At 42.2% G+C, this 23,264-nt stretch overlaps 3 protein-coding genes across 6 annotated transcripts; 1 reads left to right on the forward strand and 2 right to left on the reverse strand.

Moving 5' to 3' along the window:
- Window positions 1–128: 128 nt before the first annotated feature.
- On the reverse strand, window positions 129–2,537 carry bncr (bouncer). 3 transcript variants are annotated; one of them, XM_020078739.2, is made up of 2 exons: window positions 2,423–2,537; window positions 129–754 (listed from the first exon to the last, which is right to left on the reverse strand). In XM_020078739.2, the coding sequence occupies exons 1-2, from the start codon at window positions 2,443–2,445 to the stop codon at window positions 361–363; spliced, it is 417 nt and encodes a 138-aa protein (XP_019934298.2). In that variant the 5' UTR covers window positions 2,446–2,537; the 3' UTR covers window positions 129–360. The 3 variants fall into 3 exon arrangements, with proteins under 3 accessions (XP_019934298.2, XP_019934300.2, XP_019934301.2); XM_020078741.2 differs by lacking the exon at window positions 2,423–2,537 and adding an exon at window positions 1,427–1,851; XM_020078742.2 differs by lacking the exon at window positions 2,423–2,537 and adding an exon at window positions 1,174–1,344.
- Window positions 2,403–22,085, forward strand: pik3c2g (phosphatidylinositol-4-phosphate 3-kinase catalytic subunit type 2 gamma). 2 transcript variants are annotated; one of them, XM_020078151.2, is made up of 34 exons: window positions 2,403–2,539; window positions 4,785–4,935; window positions 5,358–5,848; window positions 5,956–6,035; window positions 6,120–6,277; window positions 7,377–7,491; window positions 7,597–7,708; window positions 8,023–8,093; window positions 8,345–8,408; window positions 8,524–8,649; window positions 9,349–9,370; window positions 9,565–9,748; window positions 9,856–9,978; window positions 10,536–10,664; window positions 11,164–11,278; window positions 11,377–11,510; window positions 11,636–11,824; window positions 12,879–12,972; window positions 13,575–13,669; window positions 14,234–14,414; window positions 14,519–14,626; window positions 15,353–15,445; window positions 15,660–15,789; window positions 15,892–16,028; window positions 16,127–16,296; window positions 16,790–16,946; window positions 17,045–17,154; window positions 17,262–17,430; window positions 17,859–17,977; window positions 18,106–18,193; window positions 18,281–18,344; window positions 18,473–18,552; window positions 19,147–19,272; window positions 20,627–22,085. In XM_020078151.2, exons 3-34 carry the CDS (start codon window positions 5,414–5,416, stop codon window positions 20,777–20,779), a joined length of 4,131 nt encoding a protein of 1,376 aa, XP_019933710.2. In that variant the 5' UTR covers window positions 2,403–2,539; window positions 4,785–4,935; window positions 5,358–5,413; the 3' UTR covers window positions 20,780–22,085. The 2 variants fall into 2 exon arrangements, with proteins under 2 accessions (XP_019933710.2, XP_069384788.1); XM_069528687.1 differs by lacking the exons at window positions 2,403–2,539; window positions 4,785–4,935; window positions 5,358–5,848; window positions 5,956–6,035 and adding an exon at window positions 6,364–6,438 and having other exon boundaries at window positions 6,144–6,277.
- On the reverse strand, window positions 2,726–4,275 carry LOC109624277 (small integral membrane protein 29-like). The gene is made up of 4 exons (XM_020078830.2): window positions 3,949–4,275; window positions 3,836–3,861; window positions 3,650–3,746; window positions 2,726–3,569 (listed from the first exon to the last, which is right to left on the reverse strand). The coding sequence occupies exons 1-4, from the start codon at window positions 4,093–4,095 to the stop codon at window positions 3,516–3,518; spliced, it is 324 nt and encodes a 107-aa protein (XP_019934389.1). The 5' UTR covers window positions 4,096–4,275; the 3' UTR covers window positions 2,726–3,515.
- Window positions 22,086–23,264: the final 1,179 nt, after the last annotated feature.

Consider the following 23,264-nt stretch of genomic DNA (forward strand, 5'->3'; position numbering starts at 1 on the left):
ACCTAAAATGTACAGTATGAGTTCTTTCCAGATCTAACACATCCTTAAGTGTAATCTTGCTTATAAACCAAAGGACAGGAGTGAAAACACAGCCTCCATTGCAGAGGTAAAAAAAAAAGCACAGAATGTAAAATTTAAAATATTTATTCACAGACTTTCAAACATTATTATAGCAGATTAGATTTTAAAATGATTAAAAATTATATGTTGACATCTGCCATCACTGTGGTGCACACCACAGGGTCAGATAACGCTTGTGCTGGCCTTCATCATTACTTCATGTTGAGGCTGCAGAGATCTCTTGTCCACATTATCAACAGTGACATTAGATTAAAGACGACGCTCGTCAGGAGTCTGTGGTCACAAGCTGCCGACCACCACAGCTACACTGACTAGTGTTAGAGTGATGGAGAGGAGACCGGCTGTGACAACCGGGCAGGAGTTACAGTACGGTCCGTCACAGCAGGCATAGCTCATGGTGTAGATGGTTCCCTTGAAGCGATGCTTGTGCACCTGCTCGCAGTCCCTCTTTGCCATGCAGCCCCTGGCCGACAAGGCGCTGTGATTGCCGTAGCGACCGTCTGCCTTGAAGCACAGCTCGTCAGGAGGGCACTCGGTCACAATGAGCTCGAACTTCTCCTCTTTCTCCAGGATGGGGCTGTAATAGCACCGCAGGTTGTCACACAGCACAGAGGGGAGGAAGAGGAGGTGGAACCACAACACAGGAACATGCAGGAGCTGGAACATGGTCAGCCTGCAAGAAGAAAAGAGATATCTGGTTTTCTGGCATCTAGGCCTAATATTGAAGTAAAAAAACATAAGACTTCAGAGTGCATTCATGATTTAGTATCAATCTTCCATCATGTTAGGGCACCAGTGAGAAAACAGTTGAGGTCAAGCTCTATAATCACAAGTTCCCATTACACAATTTTCATTCCTACCACTTTAGAGTCCCAAATGTCCCCAGCCCCAATCTGCATGTGTTGGACTCCAGCAAAAAGATGGCATACCCATGGAAAATCCATGGAGAAAGATACAACCTCCACCGGGATTCAAACCTGGAACCATTTAGCTTTGTGGCAACAGTGCAACCACCATGTTGCTCTCTTGACAACTTATTTTCAAATTCCTGCTAATACTTAGTTTCTAGACTCCTTAAGGTTAATGACCTACCAGCCAAAATCAAGTCACAGCAATTAGTTGATTATCACAGACTTGACAGAGCTCATCACACTAACAAAACAATCAGAATTATTTGTTCTGAGCCTAAATAAAAATCAATAAGAAATTCTCCGACAAAGTTTGTCGATTGACATTTCAAAGCTCCACATGTCAGTGATGTCTCCTGATTGTCACATTAGACGTTTGTACCTTCTGATGGCAGAAACACAATTTAACCATAGAAAAAAGCAGTACAATGACTCACCTGCACATTTTTAAATCCAATAAAAATCTATTGAAACAAGTTAAAACTCTTCTCCAGGTGAACTCAGCACTGAGTCCAGATCTCTCTGCACAGACCACACCCCCAACACACCTGTTCTGTATCGGAGCAACTACACCAAAGAGGGATCTGAATCATTGTTTGATTTTATTGAGCTGCATTCATCAGTAACCACACAGATAATGTCAGCATTTCTTCATATATATATATTTTTTTTAAGGGTGGATGTGTTTTTTGGGATTAGATCAGGAGGATGGCTGACAAATCCACCCTTTTCTCTCTGGAGTAAAAAAGGTAAAGACACAAAACACAGATGTTAATTTTTTAAAGAACACATGTGACCACATGTTCCCATCAGAGACTCAGTTGAGAGCTTGTGACCAACAGGCCTCTCCTGTGCAGCCTCCTTGTTATGCAGTTTCAGGTATGTTGTTTCTTAATGATGTGTAATTTGCACACGAGTCCCAGGCCAGCTCCCTGAGAACATCAGTGATGTTTCCGTTGTGTGCTTTGTTCTTCATTATCCCCAGCAGCCTCTTCAGGCCGGCGTCAGACCTTGGCGGCCCGTTGCATTCGTCCATGCAGCAGCAGGAGTGGCTGACGTTGTACTTGACCCCCCTGTGAGACATGAGCTCATGGGAGCCACAGAGGTCACCGTCCAGGCAGCCCTGAGCGGAGAGCACGTGGACGGCGCCGTAGCGGGCCGTGGAGCTGGAGCAGCGCTGACCGGGCAGACACTGGCTGGTGATGTTTCCGCAGGATTTGTCCTTGTGCTGCAGGGGACAGTAGTGACAGACCAGGGTGTCCGCGCTCAGAGCAGGGAGGAGCAGGGCTGTGGCCAATAAGATGGAGGTCAGGAACCAATGTGGCCCCCAGTGACGTCTGATGTAAATCCACACACACACAGGAATGATAGCAGACATGCTTTGATGCACCAAGTTCCACTCATCCGTTGTTCAGTGTAGGTGTGTTGTTCACCTGTTGCTCCTGTGTGATCCCATCTTCCTGTCTGCAATGAGGAGTCCACCTGTGAGGCCTCGGCCGCTGATTACCAAACACAGGCAGCTGGGACTCTGAGGCCGTTGAGCACGAGTTGTAAGTAATTTTAGAAAAAAGTACAAAACTCAAAATATTTTAACTTTTAGCTTATTGACCAAAAATATTTTTTTATCTTACGTTTCAAAAGACTTTTACCTGATTTTAAAATGATTTTCTAAATAAGTGATAAGACCTGATTACACTGGCATCTAGTGGCTGGTGTGCTGCAATGCCATTACAGAAATTACTTTATTACTTGACTTGGTCTTTTTCTATCTTATTCATTTGATTATCAAAAGAACCTTTCCTACAGGATCCTTAACATTTTTTTTATTTATTTGCTATAAGATTTGTCCTCAAGACACTTTCCAAATAACTATAAGCTACATGTGTTAAACATCTGCAATACTGCAATGGCCCAACAGTCCCCTTATGGAACCACATTTAAATTCACTAGATCCAGATGTTTATGTTTCAATAGTTTATTGAGGTGAGATGGTGTGACATCACACAAAAAGAGAGCAAGCATTTTCATTTTTAATAAAAGGTAATGATAATAATAGTCTTATTTTAAATTATCATGAACAGACAAACAGAGAAAAGGGGGGAAGAAAATTATGCTCTCGTCCAGGCTGATATGCCTGATTACTGAAGATCTTAGAGGTAGAACCAAGGGTCACATTATACACCACACAAGCACAGTCTAAGGAATCAGATGTGGGAGCTGGCCATAGAGAGGCAGTGAGGCTGATCCACATTTTTATTTGGATCTGCACCAAATTGCAAACACTCATTAATATCAAGATCCATGAATTCTTCTTCTAAAAATCATGGAAAACCCTGAAAGAAGAACAATGTCAAAGAAAGCCTGGAGCCTCACCAAAATAAAATGGGTTCTTCCTTGGGCCATGTCCCATCCTTCCACCAGGTTTTATGGAAATCTGTTCAGTTGTTTTCATGTTATCTTGCTTCCAAACAAACAAACGGAGGTAACAAAGTCTCGAAGAAGAAATCTGTGGTCTTTCTTCTCTTATCAAGTCCCATAACCAGATGAAAAGGAGAGTGTTCCCTCCTTGTACAAAGGTTCCTGCAAAGAAAAGCTCATTTAAAGACGATATGATAGAAAATGTGGTTTCATTAATGAGTCAAGTTTTAGCGGTTTCTCACAGCCAACTCCTGATCCTCCATGTCAGCGTCCCTCCACTCATCTTCTGCGGGGTCGTAGGTGTACAGAGGAATCAGCCTGTGACGTAGCTCGTCTAATCTGAAGCAATGAAAGAAACACATAAACCAATCTGTGACAGAACCAAAAAGATTAAACTGATCAGAAAAGGCTGCTTAAATCAAACGCACCTTGATTTCTTCCTAATATACAGAACCTGCAGAGAAGTAAAACAACACACACACTTAACACTAAGCCCAAAATGCACAATGAAAACCAGCTCAAAAAACAGAGGTGCTCTTACCACTGCAGCAGCACATCCAATCAGCGTGAGCAACACAAAGGGGATGAGAACACTGTAAGTAGGAAATCCAGGCGTTGGATTTGTAGGTGAAATGTTTGGCGTAGTGTGGTTGAAATACATTTCTCTTTGTCCCATCTCGTCCTCCATCGTTCACACAGCACACCCCTGTGCTGCATGCTCCAGCTGACACCTCAGTGAGACATTCAGGGGATCGCAGTCGCTGTCATTGTCAGTGAAAGGCCACTATGGGCTCTATCAACCAGGAAGGCTCAGAATTGAGTTTATGACGCATGTTTTCCTCAAGTCCTCAGCTGAAAGGAGACACACACTCACACATACAGCTCTGACATAACCCAACCTGCTCAATCACATTCCTGTGTGAGGAGAAGATGTTCAACTGGATCCATGTGTTTATTAAACTCAATAGAGAATAGATTGTCACTTATTAGAGTGTGTTTAACTCTACCAAGGCCCAACAGTCCCCTCATGAAACCATATTGACAATGTATCTCTTATCTCTGGATTATTTAGTTTATTATTTTAATAAAGTCCACTACCACAACATCAGACCATGAATACACAGGATGGAGTTGTAGCAGCAGAGAGAAAGTAAAAAAAAAAATATGTATGTATGTATTTTTATTTTTTGATATTTTTCATTTTTACTTTTAGAAAATAATGACTTTTCAGAATTCTTATGATTGACCTTCATCTTTTGTGTGCAGTTTCTATATTTGTGCTTGATATTAATTGCTGTGCCAATTTCATTGAATGGTCTAATGTCTAAATAAGGAATCTTGAACATACAAATATGTGTAATACTGTGTTTCCTCCAGCAGAGAGAGAGCATGCTTGAGTGTTGGCAGTGGGAGGGGTGAAGAGGCACAGATGCAGTCCTCTCTATGTAACGTACTGGTTTAACTTGCTGAGCCTGGTTTCCCTCAGACGCTCGTTGTGTTGACACTGGATGAGACCTGAGCTCTCATGGTGAGTTTCCAACCAACACATCAATCTGAGTTTTAAGAACTAACCTTAACGTATATAGTGTGCACAGTGAACGTGAGAGTCTCAGTTTATTCAATGTTTAAGAGTTTGGATTGTAGTTTTTTTTTTTACTGAGCAGTATTTTCATTTCAGTTGTGTATAAGGTAAAGTACAAGGAAGGTTAAAGTTTTAAGTTTTCAAGTTTCACTTATGTTTAACTGCTCTCAACTCAGTGGCGCGCTCAGGTAGATTTTCTGTTAAGATTCGAAAGCTTGTTAATGATTAGACACATTCTAAACCCTGAGTCATAAAACAGCTTGCTGGTCCTGTCGGTAGTGTCCTCAGGGTCATACACTAAAGTGATTCATTCATTCGTATGAAAAGGAAGTTGAATAAAAAGTTAATGCATTTTGTGTTTCTTTTAGGACGCACTAAAAGTGTGAAATAACCCAAACCAGGAGGATTTTTTCTCTACAATGTGATGGATCCTCCTGCCAGGCAAGATGAAACACTCCAGACACAAGAGTCTGACCTGCCCCTGCCTTTGATAGTGGAAGAAACTCACATTTACAAGAACCTTGAACAGCTTCAGGAAAAGGATGAAGCACTTTTGTGTGAGACCTCCTTCACTGAGGTCATCTGCCTGCCTGAAACTCAGCCACAACCTGCGGGTCAGCTCTTGGCTCGAGGCACTGATATCACTGACCACCACAACACAAGTGAGCTTCCCCCACTCCGCAGGCCTCAGCCTAAACCCCGAACCAGGCCTCTGCCCTGGGTGGAAGAAGGCCATGCAGCCCCCCCTGTGCCCCCTAGGACACGAGTACCTCTCAGCCACCTCAGAAAGCAGTTTTCCTGTGACCTCCCCGAGCCAGTTCCCAAACTCAACCGATCCAGGACGGAAATAGACACTAATGTGAGTATGTGAGGCAAAAAGCTCCTTATCTTCTGAATAAACTCACTCAAACAAGAGGTGGTAAGATCAGAGAGAGAGTTCTGAGTTTGTTTTTACTTTCACATCAGGAGCTCTGGACGATCAAACTAATAGACACTCCACAGGGCAGCACCAGGAGACTTTCCTCTTTTTGTGAGGCAACTTCCAAGTAAGAGAATGATACCAAACTTAAATATTTGGAGTAGTTTCAAGTTCAAACTGGGAACCTGTTTGTCTCTACCATCTCTGGCAGGCTGATGTCACGGCACAAACACACGGACAACGTTCATAACTCAGGCGTGTTGTGGGGTCGAGTGTTGCAGGTCCACCCTGCCCTGCTGCAGCAGGTGGAGGTGACGGTCAGCTTGGCCACAGAGTGGGGCAATAACCAGATCCCCTTCCCCACCACAGGTAAGATATTCATTTACCAGTTCCCCACCCACCCTCAGGCACACAGAGGTACTTAAAACCTTGGTGTCTTATACTTACATCTGCAGGTATGGCAGTGAAAAACATATGAAGAGTTTCAATGCTGCAAAATCACAGCAAAACACAGACGCACCTCCATAGCTGTGAGTATGTCTGAATAGAATAGAAAACCTTTATTTGCATTGTACAAGGGAAAGAGGTGCTACTTCTGCAGATTTATTAAAGAAATAAAGTTTTAAATATGACAAGACACAAACCAATAAATGCAAGACTAATATATGAATTACTTTGAAACAGGAACTGACATCTACATCCGTCAGACTTAGAAAACAAATCAAGACCTTGTACAGACATTTGACAGAAAAGCCACTGGTCAATACATTTAAAATGCATTTCATTTTAACCTCTCCCAGATCAAACTACTTTACTAGTTTTGAAGAGTGTTATTTGTGGATCTTGATGGAAAAACTAATATTTAGGAGATTGATATCTATTAGTGAGTGAAATTTGATTGGGCCTTGTTGGGGTTATGTGCTCTACTGAGTTTCATTCTAGTTTGTTTGTTAGTTTGCAGGATTATGCAACAAAAGGGGACGGTTGGGTCTGGACAGAGGTCTGCACTCTACTGACTCACTCTGCCTATCTTTATATTTCAAGTACTATTCTCTCTTACACATAAACAAACCAGACAAGGCTGGAAATTCTGGATTTTTTATCATTGTCAACACATTTCATGAATCAATTTCAACATTCTTTCGACAATGTTTTTGTTTCCATAACTTATGGGTGAATGTGTGCTATTGTCCATGAACCGGTTTTATAAGGCGACTCTACTCAGTGCCTCACTCTGATGAGTGTCATTCTATTATGTGGGGATATTATGTGTGTGTTGAATCCTATGTGATCATTTTGACTTTGTGAGGACATTTTGGCTGGTCCTAACAAATTCAATGGGACTAAAGATAAGTGTAAGGATTAGGCATTTAGTTGTAATGGTTAAGGTAATGGGCTAGTGAATGCATTATGTCAATAAGTGTCTTCACAACGATAGAGACACTCTGAACTCTCGTCTTTTAACCAGTGAACAGGACAGTGAAGAGTCTGATCCATGAAATCTTCCAGCTGCTGGAACTCGATCCTGCTACAAGTGGGCATTACGTTCTAAAACTGTGTGACTCCGAGGAGTATCTGCAAAAGTAAGACACTTATACACGAATTACCTACGTATGTACCATGATGTTCTAGTGTATGATGCTCCACAAATCGGTGTTCTGACTGTAATTTCTCTCTTCTGTCTGTAGTGAGGAGCTGCTGGGTATGCACAACACTATTCAGATCTACTACAAGCTCAAACTAGATGTCCCCCTGCGACTGCTCCACGTGAACACCCTCAAACACCGTCTCTCTAGGGATGTAAGTCACTTCAGACTCTGGCTCTGTTCCCACGCACAGTGCAGACCATTTACCGTAAAGGAGTGTCTTATCGTCAAGTCCTCCACCCTGATTTCTTGACTTTGTTTTGTTTACACATAACGTCATGACTGGAGGCGCTCAGCCACAGGAATGTAACAGGATAAAGGTGAACTGATGTGTCATTTCGAGTCAGACTGATAAAAATTCAAAACAAACATTCCACTGCAATTTCATGATTCTACATTTATTCAAAACCACAGAAGAACAGCCACAGTCCTTCAAAGCAGCCAGTTAATGTGTGTTTCTTCTCTCAGGGGGCGGATGACATGAGCCCGTGTCAGCTGTACAAGTCCCTGCGTCCTGCCTGTCTCTTTGACACCTGCAGGTAAGATTACAAACGGTCCTGAATCCCACGTCAGCTTTTGGTGTCAGTGACAATGACACGTTCAGTTGGTCATCCATCAACCAATGTCTGTTTGTAGAAAACATGACTCTCTCTGTGTGTGTGTGTGTGTGTGTGTGTGTGTGTGTGTGTGTGTGTGTGTGTGTGTGTGTGTGTGTGTGTGTGTGTGTGTGTGTGTGTGTGTGTGTGTGTGTGTGTGTGTGTGTGTGTGTGTGTGTGTGTGTGTGTCGTAGGTTGAGCCTGCAGGATGTGCTCAGCAGCTACAACAGAGAGGTGACAGAGATCATAAAAAATAAGGTCAGTAAAGAAGTATAAGTACATGATGGTTGGGTGTATTATTACTCTGAAACACAAACACATATTTATGAGTTTTGATCATTGATTCTTGGGTGTGATCTCTTCATAACTATAGTCAGGGATCAACATCAATGTGCTTGTGGGTCGAGTTCGCACCATCACAAGTCTTCTGTGTGGACTCTCATGTGAGGAGCTGGAGGACATCATCAGTTGGCTCAACAGACTCAGCCCCACACAGTTGGTGAGATGTTACACACAGAAGACATGTATATGAAGTGTGATCAAGTACAGAAGTCCTGTCAATTATTCAGCCCTCTGCCTTTTTTGCCTCTGCACCAGCGAAGTATCATGTTTTCTGGTTGTACATCCTGTTCTTGTAAACAGATTTCCCCGAAACACCTTGAGAGAATCTCTTCAAATGTGGTCCACACAATGAGTCGGACTGCAGGATGAACTAATTCAATTTTGGTAGCTCAAGGTTAAGGTAGCTGTGACCTCACAAAGCATTTTTTCCAGAAAAAACATTCACTTGGATTCACAGATGACCTGGTTAGATATTTTTAGGTCAAAGGTCTCTGGAACCTCACAGAAACATTTCTTTCCTTGTGAACATTTTATCGTAGTGATTGTAACAGCGATGGCACAAATGTTCACTTAGACTCACAGATTAACTGATTAGGTTCTGTATTTGGACTAATGTGATATCACAAATCTGTCTTTTGTGAAATTCTTTAACTTTTGACCAGTTTGTCTATGTATGCATTAATCTGTGTAGACTGAAACTGCACTGGTTGGTGGATGCATACAGTGTGGCTTTACTTTCTTTGTATGGACAATACTTTGCTGAGGTATTGTGACTATAATGGACCAAAAGCTGTCATCACGTCCTCATTCCACTGATGAACTGATACAATGTATTTCCTCATTTTCTTTTTCACAGAGTCATGATGAGATTGAAAGTGGTGAGTAACTGTTTATCAACTATATTAGAGTGGAACTGGTTTGTCTGGGTTGGTTCTCCAATGAAATCAAACAGAGGGCATTGCCAATATGTCCTTAGTATTATAACTATAACTGCATTATAATTGAATAAGTAATAAAGATATTGATGTACTAACCTTTTGATTTGATGTTGGTTCTGTGTTCTGAACTGTAGCGGTGCTCATGCTGCGGGGGGCGCTGCTCAAAGTGCTGCAGTTCTTTTTTGACAACTTCCAGTCAGACTTCAGAGGTCAGGAGGTCGCCAGCAACCTGCAAACACGTGACGTCGAGGACAATGGTGACATCTTCCAGTTCAACATCGCTGCTCTCTACAAACTGCAGCTCTCCTGGCTCAACACGTACGTGGTCACATTACTTATGTATGCACAAATACAGATACACAAATGTAAACCACACCCCTGATATCAACACTAGGCTTTTGTTGTTTTCTCTCTATTCTTCATAGGTATGAGCACTTCTCTGTTTCCTGTGAGTTGACGTACAGAGGAGTGAAGATCTGCGACACTGGCGTTTCTGACAATATCAGTACAGCCTTGTCGTATGGAAACAAGATCCAGTGTAACCGCATGTAAGAGTAAAATTTGTAAAAAAAAAACTAAACAAATTGTCTTATTCATCCTCCTCTTTCCTTGTCTGTGAGGATTCTCAGTCATCCAGGTCACGGTATATCCAAGTGCTTAAAAAATGGTTAACTGGACTCAAGCAAGTCCCTCTTTTCCTTGTTGTCATAGGTTTTACATTTTGACTGATTTAAAAAAAACTGAAATAGATTCAGATGTATCATCTTTGCTTTCCGTCCTTGCATCTGATTCAGGCTCTGTTTGTACAGCTTTGTTTTTGCCCTCACGTGTGTGTGCATGACAAATAATCCACATTAAATCCATTGTTTTCGTTCAAATTTGAGGACAATAGAAGAAAGGGGTAAACAGCGTTGCAGCCAAATCCAATACAATTGAAGCAAATGTTGACCACTTGTTATTGAGTAATGAGTGAATTCATTGATAAAGAGTTGTTATTATAGTTATTATAAGAGTTAAGCTTAACAAACAAAGAAAAAGATGTTAGAAAACCTAAATAGAAATAAGCAGCATGTTTATGACAGCACATGCATGTGTTTGATTTCAGGATGGTGTTCCCTGTTCCAGTGAAGCAGCTGCCCTATGAGAGCATGTTGACGTTTCACTTGAAAGGCTCGAAGAAAGGAAAGAACCCTGAGCTTCTCGGCTGGGCCGTATTACCTCTTTACACCAGCAGGTAAGTTGCCCACAACAAATCCAGTGTTGGATACATATCTAACTTCTCATTGTGTTACACTTTGTTTACCTCTTTGACAGTTTCAAGGAGGGTATTGAGAGGATCATGGGCAATGAAAGTTTTCAGCAACCAATTTAATTACACATAGACATACACACTTTGTCATTAAACCTAAACTACATCGCTTAAAATGATTTGTTTGTTTGGTTATTTTTTCACCACTATCCTCTGTTTGTTTGTGTAAATAAGCAACATTACATAATAACTACTGAGCGGATTACTATGGGATGTGGTATGGTATTGATTACTGTTACCGATTTAACTGATCTTATTTTGCATATGATTTAAATCTATGTCTATGAATTCTGCTATTACACATTTTATTATGATTCTACAAAGTGCTTTGTTTAATTTATTATTTTGTGCTAAAACATTTAATACGGCACAACAGTTAATACAGTAATTAGTGACAGACAGTGTGTGTGCTGTGTGTGTGGAGGACTTTGGTAACAGGGACCGTCCTGCTCAGTCTGTCCACCTTGGCCTGGATCCCTGCTCCTCCCTCCCCTGCCCTGTTCGACAGCCACACTCAACCTGTTGGGGTCATACTGCAGGTTAGTACTACTGAACAAATCTGCCCCCTGTTGAGCAAAACACCAAACTACAACACATTACCTGCACAATACGTCATCCCACTATTGCTCTATTCCAGCTTGAGTTTCCAAATCACTTCAAATGGACATATCAGAGGCCCATCGCCCTGCCTGGTTCAGTCATGTTCACTCAGCCGTGTGCGGAGCTGCAAAAGAAAATGTTGGACGTCTCGAAGAAGCACTGCCTCTGTTTGTGAGTAGAAGAAAACAACTCAAATATTATGTTTTTTGAGCATGTACAATTTAACTAAAGAGAGAATTATTTTCCCTGGATTTCTTCTGTATCTGTATCTCTAACCATAAGATCTCTTCTCTCAGTCTAACAGAAAATGAGAAAACCTTCCTCTGGGAGAAGCGACACTGTGGTGACAAAGAAAGCACTTTCCTCCACCTGATGCTGGGGGGAGTTCTCCAGTGGAAGCCTGAATACCTGACAGAGATCTATACTGTTGTAGAGAACTGGCCTATTCATCTACCTGAGGAGGCGCTGTTCCTGCTCAGTGACAGGTAGACTACACTGACTTATATACACAAACTAGACCTGCACTCAATAGAGCACATACCTTCATCAACAGCATCCTTAAATTAAAACTAACCTACAGGTAGGGCCACATTAGAGTTCTCAACTAGAGATTTGTGAATAAACATTGAAAACAATCCTGCAGGACTTTTAGTGAAAATGTATTCTACCTAAGCCTTCTGCAAGACTTAGTTGAAGCAAAACATAGTAATTCTGAATTAAAGGTTTTGTGCAGAATTTAGTGACATCTAGTGGTGAAGTTCCCTTCCAAACGTGAGAGAGAACCTGTGGTAGCTTTCACTTGGCATAACAAGTTTACTTAGTCCACTGTGGACTACAGTAAGAAAAAAAAAAAAACAAGCAACCTTTCTCAAGGACCTGCTCAAGATGTAAATATAAAGTATTTAAATCCAAAAGGCCCATTCTAGGGAAAAATAAACAATTTAGATGATTAAACATGAGTGAAAACATTACTAGGATTATTTTATATTCAGTTTCTGCCAATAGATCCCATTCACCTAAATCTTACACACTGAAACCTTCAAAGGTTTTTATGTTGTTACCATACAGCAGCTGAAACAAGCTGAAACCACATTCACTACATCCAGCTTTTTATTTGGATCCACATTAAATTACACTCATTTATAGATATCAGTCCCCTAAATGTGCCTGGTATTTTTTCATCATGATCCATGAATTATTATCTCGGAAATCAGTGAAAATGTTAAAAAATTTAACTAAAGGCCAAATCTTGCAATGTTATAAAAAAAATCTTAGATTTGCCCTCTGATCTGGATCTGAACCAAAATTCAATGAGTTTTTGAAAGCACATTAATGGAACTGATATCTATGAGTGTGTGAACTTTGTTGGTTTGATTGAAGGGGCCTGTTTGGCCTTGGCAGATGTATGAGCTCTACTGTGAGCCATTCTAGTTTGATATAAGGATTTCTAGGGACAGTGAACTCAACACAACAGGCAGACCTGTCGAACATCACAACCATGATTTATGTTTCCATCAGTCTGAACACATCTTTTTTCAGTTTTCATGATCAGACTGTGCGGAGAGCTGCGGTTCATTACTTTGATCAGATATCTGATGGAGAACTGGAGGAGTTTCTGCCACAGCTGGTCCAGGTAAAAACACCAACACCCTCACACACCTCCACATTATCCATATCCTTATTTCAGTCAGGAACACTTTGTCATGATTTACCCATTTGTTGCAAATGGGGATACAGTTCTGATTGGCAGTGAAGGCTCCATTCCTTGGATGTTCCCTGAATTAGCCAAGCAGCGTGCTAAGATAAAACAGGGAACATGTGCAGAACCCCCTGTTGGGTGTAGCAGGCAATGTGCCTTTATTTAGGATGAATATCGCTTACCACAACCGTGTTTGGACTCGGTGCTACAAAGGTGGAGGCTGGGGTCATGGAGGCAAGTTGCCGGCAGCAGGCGTGGGCGGCAGTGTAGCTGAGCAAGGAGCAGTGAGGATGAGATCGTATTTAAAGGGACCGCTTTGGTGAGGGAATGAGCTGTGATTGGTGGGTGGCTGACGAGCATCTTTCGGTAGCAGACAGCTGAGCACATGACACTGTGTCCTGCATGAACTAACGCAAAGCTTCATAAGTAAATATCTCAGCACAGGACCAAACCATTTGTAGTGTGGGTGTCACACTTTGTTACTTTCCTCAGTAGTGTGATGAATGACATGTATGTTCAGTCATCATGTCCTGCAGGCTCTGAAGAGTGAGTGGGAGTTGGAAGGACCTCTGGTGATGTTGCTGTTGGAGAGATCACTGAGGAACATACGAATCGCCCAGCAGCTCTACTGGTGAGCGACCGAGTCAGATGTCAAACTGAGGGGACGTAGATTTAGAATAACTTTGATAGTTTCATCCACTCAAACATGTTCAAGCATAAAATATTAATATAATCAAAGTTTGCATGAAAATAAAAAAAGTCACTATAATGCATTAAAGGTTCAGTGTGTAGAATTCAGTGAAATCTAGGGGTGGAGTTGCATGTTGCAGCTGAATGCCCCTCACTTCACCCTCCCCTTCGGACATGAAAGAGAACCTGTGGCAGCCTTCAGTTGTCATAAAAACTCAAAAGGTTGAGTTTGTCCAGTCTGGGCCTCTGTAGAGAGGACCTGCTCCTGATGAAAATATAAAGTATTTGAATATAAAGGGCTCATTTTAGGGTAAAGAAAACAACATTTTGTACAGTTAGATTAAACACATTAGTGAAAACATCACTAGGATTATTTTATATTAAATTTCTGCCTATAGAATAAATCTATGCTTTCGTATTATTGTGTGTGTGTTTGTGTTCTGTATTTTTCACTGCTGTTTGATCACCGAAGTTTTTATAATTTTTAATGTTTCTATGTTGACAGGCTGCTGGAGGATGCTCACACTGACCCTTACTATCAGAGTTGGTACAGTAAGATTCAGGCAGCGCTGCTGCACTGCTGTGGTCGGACACTGAGGCAGGAGCTGGAGCAAGAAACGCACCTGGTGTCCGAGCTGGTGCAGGTGGCTGACAGGGTCCGCACTGCTGACAAGGCTCGACGTAAGGTCTGTAATCATCATGCACGCATAATCCTCTACTCTTTGTGACTAACTGTGCAAGTTTGGCATTTTATTTTAATTTGTTTGTAATTTGATGAATTTGTCCGCAGACTGTGGTGAACACAGAAAAGGAGAAGATTGGCAGCTTCTTCAAAGACGGGATCACCTGTGGTCTGCCACTGGATCCTGCCGTCCGTGTGAAGGCGGTGGACTTGGATGTAAAAACATTTCACAACACATTACACCAATGTCAGGGAATTTGTGAGCTTTGATATCTTTTAATATTGTTTAGGAGAAATGTATAAAGAATTGGATTATTAATGTGTTTGTTAGAAACCAAATGGTAAGTGTGTTTTTGCAGACTTTCTGAGGAGATTAAAGTTAGCCACAAACATCAGTGATACAATGCTCTTGTTTCATGTTTCATTCATAAAGTTTGAAAGTTCCAAGAATTTCTAAGCGTTTTTTACAAATGCCTGCGGAGGAGGAAGTATTGTGAAAGTGCCATCTTTGCTGTGTTCTTTAGAGGGATGTAAACTACTGATAGATGAAGTCATCACAGGTTCTCTGATAAAGAAAATCCACCTGGGATGTCAGATACACAAGAGAATGTGTGACATAATTGAAGGAAGGAATGAAGCTGTGAAGTGTTGTATGAAGTATTCAGATCCTTTACTCAAGTAAAAGTTTGAGTACATGTGTGAAACGTGTGAAAAATACTCGATTACAAGGACAAAGTCCAGTCATAAGAAAAGGTAAAACCCGTTAAATTGCATGTTAACATGCTCATCTCCCAGTTCTTAAAGGTTTCTCATATACATTAAAGTTATCAAACGTTGTGTAGGTCACAGATTCCCTGACAAACTATATTTCATTACTTTTATTTCATACACACTCAGCATTGTACTATTTCAGTGTTTCCTCCTTTGATGTGTTACCTTCAGGCCTGTAAGTTTTACAACTCCAACGCTGCTCCTCTGGGGATCACGTTCGTCTGCACCGACCCTTTGGCCAAGAAGGTCGGTGTCATCTGCAAGGTTGGTAATCATCTTGCACAGCCAGACAAGTCTCCACCATCGTTCAATTAGTTGGTTATAATGTGGTTCTTTATTCCCCAGATTTCCCTTCTAAGGGAATTAAAATTGGTTACCGAACAGCTCGCTCATATTGCTACACGTGACGTGGTACTTATACTCTAAGTACCATGTCAAAGAGACACATTTTCATCACTCAGTGTATTGTGTTGTTCAGACAGGAGACAACCTGCGTCAGGACATGCTGGTGCTTCAGATAGTCCGTGTGATGGACAGGGTTTGGCTCCAGGAGGGACTGGACATGCAAATGATCACCTACAGGTGTCTGTCCACAGGCACAGATCAGGGTCAGTTTGATTTGTATATGAATATTTCCTGTGTTATATCTGCGTGGCTGTGTTAATTAATGTTTACCTCACTTCTATGTTTCTAATCTATGCGGCTGTCAGGTCTGGTGGAAGTGGTTCCAGAGGCAGTGACCCTGGGGAAGATTCATCAGGAGTCAGGTCTGGGTGGGACCCTACGGGAGGACACGCTGGAGAAGTGGTTCCACATATGGAACAAAACCAAGGAGGACTATGAAAAGGTTACACACGATTTTTAATGTGACCTGTTTGCATTGATCGTTCTTGATTATTCAGTTTGTCGTGCATTGTGTAACATTGCTCCACTGTGTAAATGCAGGCTGTGATGAACTTCATCCACTCGTGCGCAGGCTGGTGTGTGGCCACGTTCATCCTGGGGATCTGCGACCGCCACAACGACAACATCATGTTGAAACACAGCGGACACATGTTCCACATTGACTTTGGCAAAATTATGGGGAATGCGCAGAAGTTTGGAGGCTTTAAAAGGCAAGTCGATAAAAAGGCAAGCAGCACTGTCAAAGTGAAATTACTGGCTTTACTGTTTTAGTAGCAGAGACAAGGATGCTGGAGGTGGGGGTGGCTGCAGCACACCCTACTGGTGAGGGAGGGCAAATGCAGGGAAAAGAGGTTTTCTAAAATCAATTAAAGAAATGTATATTTTCTACAGTAACATTTTAAGGGTAGCATAGTTGCAGGCTTTTCTACGTTAAACACGAGCTGAAAAGATTGTGGATTTTTGCTGCTAACAGTGTATTTAATGTGTCAAAAAAATAATTTGAGAACCTAAAGCAGAGTTTGCTGATTGTTTGCTTTTTCTAAAACGTGTATAAAATAGTGTGGGTCATGCAAATGAATAAGAATATGCATGATATAGACTTGATCCCAGCATCCCCAACTCGAAAAGACTTCCAGCATCCCTGTTCAAAGACAACAATGTGAATTAACAAGAGCCCCCTCCCACTCTATGTTGCAATGATAGGGACCGCTCACCTTTCATCTTTACATCTGAGATGCAGCACTTCATCACAGGCGGGGGGCAGAAGCCTCAGCGCCTGCATCGCTTCGTGGAGCTCTGCTGTGAAGCTTACAACAAAATCAGACGGCGCTCGGCACTGATACTCAGCCTGTTGGAGCTGGTGAGCCCTTTGCTGAATAATAACTTCACAGTTATATCTGAGAATAGATCATGTTTTATATAACAAACTCTCGCTCATGGTGTGAATGTGGCGACCAGATGCTGCATGCTGGTATGCCAGAACTGAAGGATTCTAATGACCTGCAGTACGTCCAGAACAACCTCAGACCTCATGACACCGACCTGGAGGCCACATCCTACTTTACAAAGTAATTTAATGTGCATCACACAAATTTGATATCTGCTGTTTTATCTTTTGGATGCAAGTTATCAGACACAGTTGTATTTATCGGTGTTTGTGTCCCTCCTGATGCAGGAAGATCAAGGAGAGCATGGGCTGTGTTGCAGTCAAGTTTAACTTCCTGACGCACAACATGGCCCAAGGGAAGAAGCAAGAACCGCTAACCAGGGACAGCATCCCCACTCCCAGCACCAACATCCAAGAAGCTGTCATCCAGGGATTCAAGGTCAAGGAAAAAGATGTGGTGAGGCAAAAGACAACGAGATTGGATAGTTTTGATGATAAGGGCATGTAACCAAAACCATGGGCTTTTAGAAGCAGAATTATTTTGTATCCATGTCCTGCTTCCATGCAGGCGTCTTTCCTCCTGAATAAGCCGTACATTTCTTCATATATATGTGTGTGTGTGTGTGTGTGTGTGTGTGTGTGACAAAGTTCTTTACTGAAATCTATTTGGCCCCTGAAGTAAAAAAAATATATTGATATAGCATCTTTCATGCAGGTTCAATTCAAAATGCTTCACATATAATTGACAATATGAAAATAACTAGTCACTTATTAACTGTATCAAAAATAAATATGATACTGCAATAAATCACATTTTGGAGTACACTGTGTGCTTGAACAAGGAAAATTGTACATAATATTATTCAATGATGTGTGGCTTTGCAGATGTATGACCTCAGAGTAACCATTGATGATGGTTTTCTGACCAGTGAGAAGACATTTGGGCAGTTTGAGCTGATCCATAAGCAGCTACAGAAATACTTCATTGAATCCATGCTGCCCCAGTAAGTGAAGAAAAAAACAACGCACAGATCCAGCTCACATATCACAGCTATTTTAATTTTAACTTAACTTTTTCTTTCACGGTTATAAAATAACTGGATGCATGTCTTCACTCTCTTCTCCCTGAAAGGTTTCCGAGGTGGTCCTTCACCACTGCTGGGAAGATGTCGCTGCTGAATAAATACCTGAAGCAGCTGTTTGAGGGACCATGCAAGGGAGTGAGTTCCTCTACATCTCTACATCACTGCTTGATTCCTCCCTGTGATATTTACCTGGCTCTAACTTGTTCATTTATCTCACTGCAGAATGAGTTCGTGTGCAGCTTGTTCCTGGACGGCCCTGGCAAAGTCCAAGAAAATGTGGCGACAGGTAATTTTCTATATAAAGAAATAAAGATGATTTAAATGAAAAGATTTATATTTTGAATGTGAAAGTTGATTCTGCTGAATATTTTTTTTGAACTCTTTTTCTGGCCCTGACACACTGATCTTTTGCAGGAGCAGGTCCACAGATCCAGCTCTACATTTCTTATGTTAACTCTAAGCTCTCGGTTTTGGTAAAACACCTGAAGAACATTGTGAGTTTCCTTCACTCTGAGGGCCGGTGCACACTAAAGGATTATTGGGCTGATTTTTGATCAGTTTTGTCCCCTCTGATTATCGATTAGAATCATCCTAAATCCATAACTGCCGATGAGAACGAGGTAACCGGGAGGCGTCGACTTATGTTTCCAACTCACGCTGCAAAAGATTATTCCCCCTCCTCAGCCATGACTTCTTCCACAGATTGTTTTTCTTTTTTGTTTTTTCGCTGCACAACAAAACACACACGAAAGTTCATCCCCCTCCATGTTTGTTTTTCTTCTGAAGTCATGTTTGATCACGCAAGTTTCTGTGAGTCCCTGCAATCGCCTCTGTGAAATCGTGACCTAGAAACGGCTGTGACGTTCTGGCCCAACCACCTTGGGCGTGTGTTCAGACGATTATAATTTGATATCGGTTAAACCTGTCATTATGTCCGTGAACTTCAATGTTTTTAAAATCAGTTAAGGGTTGAAACTCCTCTAGTGTGCACCAGGTCTTAACATTCTCATTGCAAATGTTGTAAATTGGTTCCTTGTAGAAATGCTTACTGGTTTATGCTGAGGAGCAGCCTTTTCTCTTTTCAACAGAAAAATGCGAACGGCTCTAACCCCGACGCCTACGTGGTTATGCGCCTGAGACCAGACCCTCAGGAGCGCTCTAAGAGGAGGACAAAGGTGGTCCGCAATAATGACAACCCCACCTTCAATGAACTGGTACGTCACCTTCTCTGCTATCCTTACTGCAAGAACATATGCTTTACATGAGGAAAGCTGTAGAATATTAAACCACATTCAAATTCACTAGATCCAGATTTTTATTTGATCTACATCCAATTAAAAAGAAGCATAATTTTCAGTCCCCTGAATGTACCTTAAATTCAAGGGCTTCTTCCCAAATCTATACAACATCCTTTCACCAAATTTCGTGGTAATCTGTCCAGTAGTTTAGCATAATCCTGCTACTAACAGACAAAGGCAGATGATGGTGTGACGTCCTTGGTCGAGGGAAAGACTTATTTTCATATTCTCATTAATAACACATTTATAGGTGTGCTTTGCCCTGCTTCTGGTTTTAACACTTACTTTTTCCTATTGTTTGAATTTCTTTTTAACTATTTCATGTTGTTTTCCTTCTACCTTTAATTTGTAAAGGACTTTGTTACAGTTTCAAAACTTGCTATATCCATAAAATTTAATCTTAAAGGTCCAGTGTGTAAGATTTAGGTGAAAGGATCTATTGGCAGAAATGTAATGTAGAATAATCCTCATGATGTTTTCACTAGTTTGTTTCATCTAAATTGTATGAATTGTAGTTTTCTTTATCCCAGAAAAGGCCCTTTATATTTAAATACTTTATATTTACATCGAGGGGGTCCTCTCTACGGAGGCTGCCATGTATTTTACATTAATCCAGACTGGACAAACGAAACACCTTTGCGACAACTGACGCTACCACAGGTTCTTTGTCATGTTTGGAAGGAGAGGGTGAGGTGAGGGGTGTTCAGTGGCAACATGCAACTTCAACACTAGATATCACTAAATTCTACACACTGTACTTTTAATAGGATTCTAAGTAACAGACAGACACAGTTCATGGCTATAGCTGTGAACACAGTGGATCATTCAGCAGCTAGAGAACCAGATACTTTCTTCAGGAGTTGATGGAGATCAACAACAACGAATGAATATTGGACCTAAATTCACCAGGTGCCGAAAAACACAATCTCAAATGGATAATGTTGCTTCTCATCAATCCATATGAACGTATTGGATCCTCTTGAGATGATGCACAAACTCAATCTGACTGATGCGTGTAACGTTCACTTCCAACTTGAGCTCTGCCTGCGGCGCTGCTCTCCTCGCTGTGTGAGCGTGATGAGATCTTTGAGCGTTAAACACAGCGGACTCTGACCCTGCAGCTCTGACAGCCTCTTACCACCCTTTTATGTTGCATGTTTTATGTGAATAGGAAAACCACAGATTTCAGATAAAAGCCAAACAGTGGAGGCCGCATGCAGAGCCGAGTTGATAAGAACTGATAACTCAAACATCTGCCTCCTGTTCACAGCTGGAGTACAGCTTTGTTCCACTGCTCTATGGGATGGTGCTGGAAGTTACGGTGAAGAGCAAGAAGACGTTCGTGGCTGCGACCAACATTAGACTGGAGGACAACTTGCTTGACAAGAAAACATGGTTTCCCCTCGGGAACTGTGCAGTCTGACATGAGAGCACTGTGAGCCTGCTGCCAGCAGAGGGCGTAGCCACACTGAGGGAGAGGATCCAGACTTGATGAAGTGTGGGAGATTCACCTGAGAGGAGGAAGTGTGCACTGACGTTTTTAACTATTTATCTGATGCAACTGAACCTCACTGAACCCTGAGCTCAATGCACTGGAAGACGTTACAAATCCGAGTCACTAGACTCAGGGGGAGAGACTGTTTATTGTGCAAAGCGTCGTTTACCGTCTCCACTTATTTTTTTCAATTATTTTAATACATATCTTTTCGATTGTTTCGAAGCAGTCTTGGTGATGTATGAAGGAAACAAACTATTTTAATTATTGTACGTGCACTTTCATTTGTACATTGTTTTTGTTCTTGTAAATGTGCGTGTGCGAGACTCATCAGTGCAGATTGAGGGGGAGGGGATGTTGTTGTTGTCAGTCGGTGCTGCCTGTCTGTTACCTGCTTGGACTGAACGTGTTGTTTGTCCCTTTAGGCTGTGACAACTGGGTGTCCTTGACCAGTGGAATTGGTGAGAGGGGGTGAGGAGAGAGGGGTGAGGAGAGTGTGTGTGTGAGCAGGATGACAACACTGCCTCTCTGGCCTGAGGGGTTGACTTAACACCCCCACCTCCCCTCTCTCTCTCCATCCTTTGTCTTATCCATCAGTGCGTCCAGACACAGTTATGCACATGCATGCACAAACATGCAGAGGCAGATGTTCACATGCCTGTACAAATACCCCCGAAAAAAAAGCACACACACACACACATATGGCCTCTTTCAAGGCTGAGGCAGGTCTAAATGCCATCCTCCTCCTGACAGGCCTGCTGACCCGCACTCTCCTCCTCCTCATTCACAGTACTCAGTGATGAACGCAGATAGAAATAGACTCCCCTGCACTGGATTTGGCTCAATAATGTAAAAACCTCTGTGAAAGCTATTTATATTATTCCCTGTTGGCTCTCTCACAGTGAGAGCTGGCTGCTACTCGCTCATCGGAATGTTCAGCGTGAATGTATCCCGGTGTGACTCATCACTTTCAGCCTCAAAGGGGGGGTAACTGATTCTGGGGAACGGCACGTGCATTGCGGTGCACCACTGCTTTCAACAAGTTGGCCATCACAAACATTAACCTTATCTGAAGACAAAAAACACCCTCTGTGATAAAACACAAGACACGTTCAATGACCAGAATCAGCTGCGTGTGTGTGTGTGTGTGTGTGTGTGTGTGTGTGTGTGTGTGTGTGTGTGTGTGTGTGTGTGTGTGTGTGTGTGTGTGTGTGTGTGTGTGTGTATACACACACTTCGTCTTCCCTTGAAGTAACAGACAGACATACATTGATGCACCGTGAACGCTACACCACCGGTGGTAGTGACTGGCTGCTGCCCACACAGAGGACATTATTGTGGTTGCCTCAGCACACAGAGCAGTCCAGAGGCAACTCCTGGTGGTCTCTCCACAGCTGATAGATGTTCACGCATGTCTTCATCATTTCGTTACCTGAAGTAGGCGTGGTGTACGTTATCTGAGGAACCTTTGCGAGGTTGTCGTCCTACCTCTGTAGTAGAAGGCAGAGGACTGATGACATTATCTGTCATCGTGTGATGTTCTTCAAAATCATTCCAAGAAAGAGGATTAGCGTATCATTAGCATATATTGTTTATGATCGTTTCTGGTTCAGACACCTCTGTCTTAGTCCTAGAGCCACTGAACGCCCCCAGTCCTGTGCACCAGCAGGAACACCCTTGGTGTTTGGCTGGAACAGTGCAATGGTGCGTTCATATGCAAATTACAGTGTATAATTATACATTATACATGCACATTTTTCGCACGATGAGATTACATAGAAAAATAATGCAAAGACACGAATAGACGCAAATTTTGCATCTTCCGCCCCAAACAAGGTCAATGCACAACACGATAAATGCAGATTTCGTGTCTATTTTGTCATCTATCACCCGAGTTGACATATTTGAACTAGAGCAAAGCATTTGCATGACGTGATGTCAGGAATGCCGTTCAGCACTGAGAATGAAACTCACCAGAGTCAGGTCCTGGCAACAACCCGAGCTAGCGGGTGATCAAACCACCCACAGTTCTGTCTGGTCATCCAGACACAGCTCCTGGAGAATACTGTGACATTTCCAGAGCTGTGGGCCTCCTGGCGGTCTAATGGACCCACACAAAATGAGGCTGGCTTCTCCGGCATTTCCGCAACAGGTACAACACATCAACCATAGTTAGTTCAGCCTGTAGTGCTCCTCTCCTCTTTTCAGGCAGAGAACAGGTGAATAATCACAGGTTGTGAACCCAAATGTTGTCACGGCCCGAATCACAAACGCATCATCGTACACACCTGATGTAAACAAGTGGCCCCACATGCATCTCGTGATCAGATCTCACTTCTCCACCCTATATGCAAATAAGCACGTACATCATTTCTGTTCACGAAGACCAGGTTATGTTGTTTTTACCCAGTAC

Source organism: Paralichthys olivaceus, chromosome 7, assembly GCF_024713975.1.
Source record: "Paralichthys olivaceus isolate ysfri-2021 chromosome 7, ASM2471397v2, whole genome shotgun sequence".
Classification (NCBI taxonomy): Eukaryota; Metazoa; Chordata; class Actinopteri; order Pleuronectiformes; family Paralichthyidae; genus Paralichthys; species Paralichthys olivaceus.